This window comes from Enoplosus armatus, chromosome 18 (genome assembly GCF_043641665.1).
Source record: "Enoplosus armatus isolate fEnoArm2 chromosome 18, fEnoArm2.hap1, whole genome shotgun sequence".
Taxonomy (NCBI): domain Eukaryota; kingdom Metazoa; phylum Chordata; class Actinopteri; order Centrarchiformes; family Enoplosidae; genus Enoplosus; species Enoplosus armatus.
Genome location: NC_092197.1, coordinates 17,864,663 through 17,874,182, shown reverse-complemented (window position 1 = coordinate 17,874,182; position 9,520 = coordinate 17,864,663). Strand labels below are relative to the sequence as shown.

At 42.1% G+C, this 9,520-nt stretch overlaps 1 protein-coding gene across 1 annotated transcript; it reads right to left on the bottom strand.

Moving 5' to 3' along the window:
• Positions 1 to 4,151: 4,151 nt before the first annotated feature.
• On the bottom strand, positions 4,152 to 4,559 carry pmchl (pro-melanin-concentrating hormone, like). The gene has a single exon (XM_070924916.1). It carries the CDS (start codon positions 4,557 to 4,559, stop codon positions 4,152 to 4,154), a length of 408 nt encoding a protein of 135 aa, XP_070781017.1.
• Between the last annotated feature and the right edge of the window lie 4,961 nt (positions 4,560 to 9,520).

Below are 9,520 nucleotides of genomic sequence, written 5' to 3'. Positions count from 1 at the left end.
GAAAATTAAAAATGAAAAATACTTTCTTTTCATCAATAGACTGAAAATGAAATAAAGTGAAATACAAACCACAATGTTGTTGCCGTGATATAAAGGCAAATAATACACCAAGAAAAGGAAACAGCTAAATACAGTCTTTCTTCAGTAGTTACAAAGCTTTCAGCATCCCAATCCTTTGACCCACACTACAGCGTCTTGTTATAGTAAGCCGTGGAAAATATACTGGGTTTCATCAAGTCAACACTTTGTTTCAGTGGTTTTCTGTGCCATATCACGGCGCTGTTGATTACACTCTAACTTGTCCTTTGTAGTACTGGATATATGTTACCCTGCTGTGACCATGCTTGCAATTAATCGTGACTTTCTTACATTTCATATCATGCATCATCAAGTTATACTCACTTGTCTGATGCATTAATGCCATCTCAAGTGTGCATCTACAGGATATTGTTTATCCAGCCCTCTACCTTGTGTTACAGTCGTAGCCTGAACGAAAATGGACTCTACGTTGACAGTGTGTCTCTGCAGTCCCTGATTCTAATTTTCTGTGCATTTATGGCCCTCCAAAATTTCTTTCTTTTAAATCCCAACTCGAGAAATATCACACTCATTAAATCCACATTCACAGAGTTCAACTGTCCAGAGGCCTCTTAAGAGCCTTATCATCCTAAATGGAATTGTTCAGGGAGCAAAGGGGGACTGAGTAGCATGTAGCATTAAGCAGACAGCCGAGCTGCGCTTTCCACCCTTTGATAATGACGTCCAAGACAGTTTTCATGGATAGCTAACCTTTCTCCTGCTGTCCCTCAACTATTAGTAATGCTATTCTTCCGAAAGAAACGACAGGCAAGGCAAGCAAGCCTTACCATGCCTCCCTGCAGAGGATACAAAGTGCCTTTTAATCCCTCAATTAACTTTAGCAGTGTTTATTGTGAGGTGTCATACAAAAACTTAATAGGAAATCACCAGTGAATAATGTCCTCGATAAAGGCTTTTGCTGTGGTTATGTAATAACTAGAGGTTTAATGTCAAGTTTAGTTATCTAATGAGATTTCAACTCAAAAACAAACTAAATGAAAATAACATTATTCTTTCTACGGATACAGTAGCAGTATCGTTGTATTGCATTTCATTCTGGAAGAAACTACTAGGCAAGTGTTGTCTTCACTTTTCTACACCTGTAGTAAGGAAATGCATTTACGCGCTCACAATAACATGCGACAAATACAGTCAGGTAGTCTTTCTTCTCTATTGGTTGAGAAGCAGGACCGTGTACTCTGGGACAAGAGTACACGGCCATTATTATACCGCCCTTTATTACAGAGTAATATACCAAGAATGTTCTTAAGGGCCGGCGTTTTATTCATCTTTCAATGATTAAAATGTGGTATTTTGGAAATACTGTTATATATTTGACAGTACTATCACATAAACAAACTCTTGAGAAACAACTCGGGGAAGTATTTGAGATTCGTCAGACTGATAACATCTAGTTAAAGTTAAATTAAAAACCACATGGAACCAACAACTGATTAAAAAAAGTTGCACAGCCTAAACCGTTTCCAGATGTTGCTCCCCACAGTTATCGGGTAAAACAAAAACACCTTCCCATAAAACGTTTCTCAAAATTGCGTACTATTATGAGGTATGTAAATGCCAAAAAAGGCTCTCATTGTAATTTGTCATCATTTTAAAGGGCAAGGCTTTTGTATTTAAAGCCAAGGTCTTGAAGCGATAGGACGACGTGTTTGTAGACCATGGATGTCAAACAGGAAAGTACACACTACGGTAGATATTTCTACCTGTTGGAAATTCTTAGTACGCTACATTAGTAAATCTTCCCGACATTATGACTCATTAATTACCCATTTAGATTCATCGGTGTTAGTAAACTCCACAATAAAACAAGACTTAGAGTCTGCAGTCCAAAATGATATGAATAGGCATTGAATAGGCTGGCTGAGGAGATATTTCCATCTGGACAGAAGTGGCGGACTGACAGACCAAACAACCAGCATTACCATCCCTAGAGCCACGCCACTAGCATGGCTACAAATTGTCCCCAAGGTGAATAAAATACTTGTTCTTCTCTTAGGGAAAACCATGATGAATATTGTCTTCTAGCTGTTCTCATGTTGTCAAACAGGTCATTAAATAGTCTTTTATAGTTTACAAAGTACCACAGTTTTCCAAACTGTGGCCCACGAGTAGTTTAGTCAGAGTAGGCATTACATTTTTCACATGCTGGATATCTGCCGATGGCTTTAGCCTAATTGTTTTTCCGACCAGAGGCTTATTCCCAAATACCAAAAAGGTGCAGACATTCCCAGAAACACATCCTCCTTTCTGCTGACTCACTGCTCTCGCTCTGTATTTTGCGAGGAATGTTCTGCAGTTGTTGGCTGAGCCACTTTGACAGGCCCACAACAATCAAGGTCCAGCTTTTAACCAGCGCCTCCTGGCAGGGAAGGTGCCGCGAGTCTTCACAAGTCAACTTTACAACTCATACATGCGCACTTTGAATTCATTTTCGACACCTTAAGGGTTAATCTATCCTCTCTGGTGTCACAAAGAAATAATGAAATGTGAGCATTATTGGTCAAGACATCAACTGGACCTCATATGTCATACAAAGGCAGAAACAGGACAGAAAACTAATGGAAATGGGCAATTTCTATTTTCATTGAAATCAGGGGCCACTTTTATAAACAGGATAAACAGGTCGGCAACCAACTTCCTTGGTAGAGGTAAAAATACAACATGAACAGTACCCTCACTGATAAAGAAAATTCTGCAGAAAGAGATCTGCGTTTGAATCTTCGTCAGCTGCACTTGGCAAAGCAGGAGCCGCCGCAGCTATAATGAGCCAAACCATCTGTAATTGGCGTTTATCGAACAGGAAGCTTGATTCCTATCCTGATTGACTGAAAGGCCATTTCCTATTAAATTCTGCCTCTGCTAGTTGAGGGCAGATGTGCAGGACACATCTGCAAAGCTTGGGAAATCACTTAGCCTAATGCTCTGGCATTATAACGACACACACACCTCAATTCTCATGGAAGATTAACTCTTGTACGATCGGAAAAGTGCCCGCCTTTGTTCTGGAGGCCAATGGCCACCAACACACGCGTACAACAGCAGTCATGTACAATCCCCCCCCCCGGGGATCAATAAAGTATTTCTGATTCTGATTCTGACTGATTTACCAGTACGCAGGATCTGATGCAACAAACTCTTATGTGAAAATCTGTCTGTAATTTTAGAGGAAAGGAGAGCTGCTGAAAGTCAGCAAGTCATGGGGATTATCAAGGCGACTCCTTCCATCACAGATGTTTTCGTTGAACCAGATCTACAGTACCTCCAGAAGAAGCCAAACTACAGCCTGAACCAACCTGTTGCTGCAACTGCTGCAGCTATTTGAAGTACTACTGCAGGAGCCCATTTAGAAACATTATGAATGAACCCTTCGTTTGTGTGTTTTAAAATTTGCCCACTTGCTTCATGATTTCATGAAGATGTTTTTTTTTGTTTCGCATCCACTCTTCCTCTTTCTGCTGTCCTCTAGTGTCTTGTTTTAAGTATTAAAGAAGTAGTTCAACATTTCGGAAAAATACTTGCTTTCTTTAGTTAGTTAGATGAGAAGATCGATACCACTTTCATGTCTGTGCGTTAAGAATGCAGCCGAAGCCCGGAGGTGATTAGCCTAGCTTAGCATAAACACTGGAGGCAGAGGGAAACAGCTAGCCCGGCTCTGTCCAAAGGACAACGATAAACCTGCCAGCACCTATAAAGCTCTCTAATGAACACACTGTAGGTTGTTTATTTAATCCATACACAAACAGAAAAGGTGCTATAACTATTTCTTGATAAACGATGGTTTTTCCATCCTCCCAGTTCTTCTGTGACTTATGAACAGATCTGGAAGTAGAACTCTAACCCTCAACATCTAAGTTTTAGTTGTAAGAGTTTAGACAGAGATACCAAACACGCACAAGACATAAGGCAGAATTCAATTTAATTATCACATCTGCAATAATTGAAATATAGATACATAGATTTTTGGATTATATGTTACAACTGAGGCAGCGTGAGGCAGGAAAGGCTGGCAGTGGTCCTCTGTTTTGGCGCCTTGGCGAGCAGAGCAAACAGTCCTAGACTTCCCAGCATGGCCGGTACACCCGCCCCACCATGCACCTCATTGTGTCCCTCCTCAGGATGGGGATGTTCAGGTCCTGGCCAGCGTCTCTGTGCTCGATGACCTGGTTGTTGTCGTCAGCTCTGCGCTTGTAGAGGGACAGTCCGTTGTGCAGAGCCCGCAGGTCCCTCCACAGGCTCGGATTGGCGACGACGATCACCCTCGGCCCTCTGGTTTTGCCCGCAGCCGCCAGATCTGCGTCAGTGAGGCTGTTTTCTGCCACCTCGTCGCTCAGCAGTGAGGCGAAAGCATCCTGCTCCAAGGAGCTGTCTTCAGTCTTGCCCATGGGCAACGCCACTGACAGCGCGTAGCACTCGAATAAGAGTGCTGCGGCGAAGATGACGGGCATGAGTGACTGTCTCATCGTGAAGATCTTCCAGGAGCTGCAAAGCGTTGGCTTGGTGGATGAGTTTCTTTCCAGAGCTCTTGCTTCGTTGTTCCGGCTCTGGGATCGTACCATCCTCTTTTATAGCATTTCGGACGACTGGCCACGTTGAATCGTTTTTTTCGTCACAGCTTCTCCTGTTGTGTTCAGGAAATTAGTTAAAGCATTAAAAGGCAGCTGGGTAGAAGTCTTGCAGTGTTCAAGGGTGTTGTTTTGCCGGAGAGTTGATTAAAATCATCGCCAACATGGTGGCTGATATTAGACTATTGACGATGAAACAGTGGGAATTCTTTGAACAGGTGACGCCAAGACAAACATTAATCCAAAACTACTGCCCTTTAAAACAACAATGATGGATTACCCACCCGTGAAGCTCTTCGTGACGTCAGACGCTCTGTGATAAAAGCTGTCCTCTCGTGGCATTGTTGCAACCATGTTCATCAGGGATTTAACCTTGGATTAGTGCTCAAGGAAGCAAACAGAAGATTCCTGAAGTGTTTGTGTGTTCGTGGCAGCAGCTCCTTGTTGACGTGTCAAAGATGAAGTGAAGTTGGGAGAATATACAGTAGATTTGCACCCGAGGCCCAGAGGTGGAGGCTGATCTGATCTCTTGCCAGATCGCCGCATAATTACAATCATACCTAATTAGGGCTGCCAGAGCTTTGCACACCTGGGCTTCCGTATAAAATTAGTTAATGTAATTGATGCAGGGGGCGTTTGAGTGAGATCAAACGTGTTGCCAAATTAACAAAGTTTCTGTTTGCGATTCAGATAATTTCATGTCACCGGCTGTTCTACAAAAGTTTGAAAAAAGCAGATATGCCCTCCAAGATCTTTGGATGAGAGGCTGTAAATAACACGCTCACGAGCTAAAAACGCATCACACGCAACCCTATTGAACACAGTTGACAGAGAATGGATTTGAGATTTTACTGATCTGCAGCACAATACAAACTTTTGATGGCTAGACATATAATTTGATGTCATTAAATTGTAAAGGTTATTTTAGTCTTGGTAATGTGCAGCTGGGCAGTTCAGATGGGAAGTGCAGTGGAGTGTTTCTTATTGAAAGCCATGACTGTGGTTTCTAAAAAGTCTGGCATTCAAGAATCATCTACACCCTGTTTTTATTACCGTCTGAAAGGCCTTGTGTGGTTTGCAGGAGACAGACGGTTTTGTTTAAATCTTATCTTTCATTCCTAGATGTCAGATTTGTCACATGCATCATTGATGGGGACGGGTGGAGCTCTTCTTAAGCAGTGGGTGTTAATGGTGCAAAAGAGCTTGTAGCTGTTTTTGGATGAAAACCATATGGATCTCTAATGAAGAAAATAATGGTTGTTTTACTCCTAAAGATAATCATTTCAAATCCACATGGTAAGCCTGCCAGCAACAGGACCAATGAAAAAGATCTAACCTCTCAGCTAAAAGGTATTCAGAATAGTTTCTCATTTATTCCCTTTCTTGTAAACTATATACAGTTTATCCATGTACAGTGTGAAGTATCTGAAGTTTAGGTTGTTTGAGCTCAGGGAAAGAAAGTTACAGTTCAGGCAACTATCCACAGAAACACAGCGGCATAGCCAGGCCTCTAAAAGGTACATAGAAAGTCAACATATTGACCTTTAGCAGCTGGAATATACAGATGTGTAAAGGCAACATGTTTGGAGCTCGGTGCTTTTCAGGCAACTAAAACAGTGACAGTTAAAGGAAACCAATGTTTACTGGTACGGGACGAAACATGAACCCAGTCCCCAGTGTTGGCGTCACACATTTTGTGCACCTCCCCCCTAACGGTGTGTACAGGCTGAATACAACACAAGTTTTAGAGGCAGTGTGATTGCATATAGAGTCAATGCAAAGACGCATATACACACAAAGTTGCTCTGGGCGGTGCAGATTGAGGCAAAGAGACCGTGTTATCTCCACATCATGAACATGGAAAAATATTCATTCTCAATGCCAACCTTCTGAATGATACCTCTTTAAAAAAGGAAAGATAAAATGCTTTGACACTTTGTTCCATACATTCGAATAAAATAAAGCAATAATTTTCTAGAGAGAAGCAACAGAGAAGCAGAGGCGGGGAACATTTTCCATGTTTGCCCTCAGGTGTAAGGGAGCAGCTGCTCACTGAAGGTGTTTGTGTGCAACAGACAGTGCTACACTTCGTCAAAAAGAAGAAGAACGGCATTTCTAAAAGCAAGAGGCCAAGATGTGCTGACCAGCTGACTACACTCATGGGCGCCAACCAAAACACAAGGCCTCGGCTCGGGAGTTGGAAAGGGGCATAAAAAAGACCCAACCGCCCAACCATGAGCAGAGAGAAGACGCACATAACACCATCCGCCTTCAGCACAGCAGCGCTTCTCTGTATTACGATGTCGAGCAGCCGGCGCAAGCTCAAGTGTTATTCCAGCTAGGTAAATACAGGACACAGATCTGACAGCAGTAAACGTATTAACAGGCACAAATTGAATTATGTTGTTGAAATTCCGACACAGTGTGTCCTGCCAGCCCGTTCTGAGGTCTGACCGATTGAAATCTCAGTTTTTGTTCTCTCGCAGGCAGGTTAAGGATTTCTGTACCGCAACATGCACAGACGACTTCATTTACAGGGGCAGGAAGTTCTGGTCGAAAATCACTGGCTGCGCTTCAAATAAGCATCTAGAGAATTCTGCTTTTACACCAAGGCAGAGGTGGAAAATAACTCTGTAACGACTCATGTAGCATTGTATTTAAATACTTGAGTATTTCAATTTGGGAGTTTATACTTTTTTCCCAATTACATTTCAGAAGGAAGATTTGTACTTTTTACTTCACAGCATTTGTTCGAATCGAACCTATGGACATTGCAGTTATGTGGTACGCGCCTTAAACATTATGCTACTGGGGTGCGCCACTTCTGTACATTTATCTGCATTAAACTGTCACCTATAAGCCGACATTAGATATAGCTATTATAGGTGTACTATAGTTTTAAAGTTATAGTAGAAATTGCCAAAAACTTTTGAATCAGTAACATTAATTAGCATGAGCTGTGTAATCAACCTCAACAAATTAGCTCTCTAGCATTATCTAATGGTAAAAATTAGCTTTTTACTTAGTTCGAGCAGGATAAAAATGACTCCGATTACTTGGCATTTGAATGGTAATGTTAGCAATTCTGTAACGGTAGCTAATGGGTTATCAAATATGTTGTTTTAACTTGAAACACGTCCCTCCAGATTTCCGCTGTCCATTGTCTTTTCAGTCACTGATCAATCGGGAAGTGGTGAAATGACGGTGAAGTGATTTGTCAGATTCCATACGTTTATACCACTTGCAACCTGGAGCCCAGCACTGCGACATTATCCTCCTGATACCAGCGTTTGAGCTTCCCGTCTTGAGCGCGACGTCAGAGGAAACTGGCCGCCATGTGAATATGGTGAATTGCTCCTGGCAAATACCACCACAGCTTCAGCGTTGACTGAAAATGGTGCTGGTGGGACAGATACAAAACAGGCTACTTTCACTTTATACAGAGCCATTTGTTTGATTACAAAAATTGTTGTTGATCTTTATGTAAAGTATTTCTGAGGTTCCTCTCCTACTGCATCAAGTGAAAACTGCTGTTTTGTGCTCGATAATTTTTTTGGAGGGTCATCCCGCATTTGTGCCAAAACTGGAATTCCAAGAGTTCAATATGGACCACGTCTTGTCTATCTGTGTCCCGAAGATGATAATGATAGCACATAACACAACTCCAGACACCTTGAAGTGCCTGAAAACACTTGCTTTTAGCTATTTGAGCCTTGAGCTCATAATGGCAGAGGGAGTTGGTCTGGGGTCAGGATGTGACTGCAGGGGAAGAAAGTAAAGAGATGAAAGCTGATCTTGGATATGATGCTATGTCTCAGAGTGATTTGGCTAAAGCACAAAGAGTACAATTCCCACACGAAGCGACATCTCCAAAGTGGGCGCCCATCTGAGCTGCGAGACACGAACGCAGGGTTTCCAACTGAGAAGAAAGAGAGGAAAAACAGTCCGGCACATTTATGCCCCATCAATACATCTGCAGAGATGCTGGTAGTCATGGCGATGGTTAGTCAACATGTAATCACAATGTGTTACAAAAATAGCAACATCAGCGCTCTGCGCATTGGTTAGGAGAGGCAGAGAGAGTGATGAAGTTCTCTCAGCACCATGTTTTTCGACGAAGGGATGGAATAATGAATTACATGGACGGGATTTGGAGAATCTGATCCCCGTCCAGCTCACACTCGCCTCAGTGACCGCACATAAGCCGCAGTGCTAATGCTGTGTGTGGGAATGTTGCTCCAAGTCTCAGGAGTTTGAGCTTTCGAGATGCTTTACAAGCTCCTTACACACTCTTGCTCTGGGAATACATCTTAAGCTATCTGGTCTAGAAATAGAGAAGAACTTGTCATACAGTTTATGTTGATACTACAAGGCCCTGGAAACCTACTACTCTAAGTCAGCTTCTTACTCTATGCAGTGGAATCCTACATGGACACATTATTAAATGCAAATGGTTATTTAATTCATTCATTTTATTGTATTTGTGTTTTTTGTCTGTGCTCCTCTGACTGCTTTGACGGTGGAGCTCTTTTGGTAAAAGGTGAGCAGTCATTTCTATGGACGTATCAGAATTGAACAATATAAGAATCAGAAACAGGCTGTGTCTGAAGTCACTCCCTAGTCATTATGAAGACATCCATTAGGATGGATGTGAACTTTTAAATACTTTTTAATAAACATGCAAAGTGTAATAGATTCACGTGTGCTTTCCGGGACTCTACCTCACTGCCCACATCTTTGTATCTTAAGTGTCTTTTCGGCCGAAGAACCTCTCAAGATGCCTGTCCAGACATGTCAATGTGTCAAATTCCAAAACATGAATCACTTAGAAACTAAGTTACCAAGCCATTTCTGTACTT

Coding starts and splice junctions, on each gene's coding strand:
- pmchl (XM_070924916.1), bottom strand. CDS start 4,559: ATGAGACAGTCACTCATGCCCGTCATCTTCGCCGCAGCACTCTTATTC.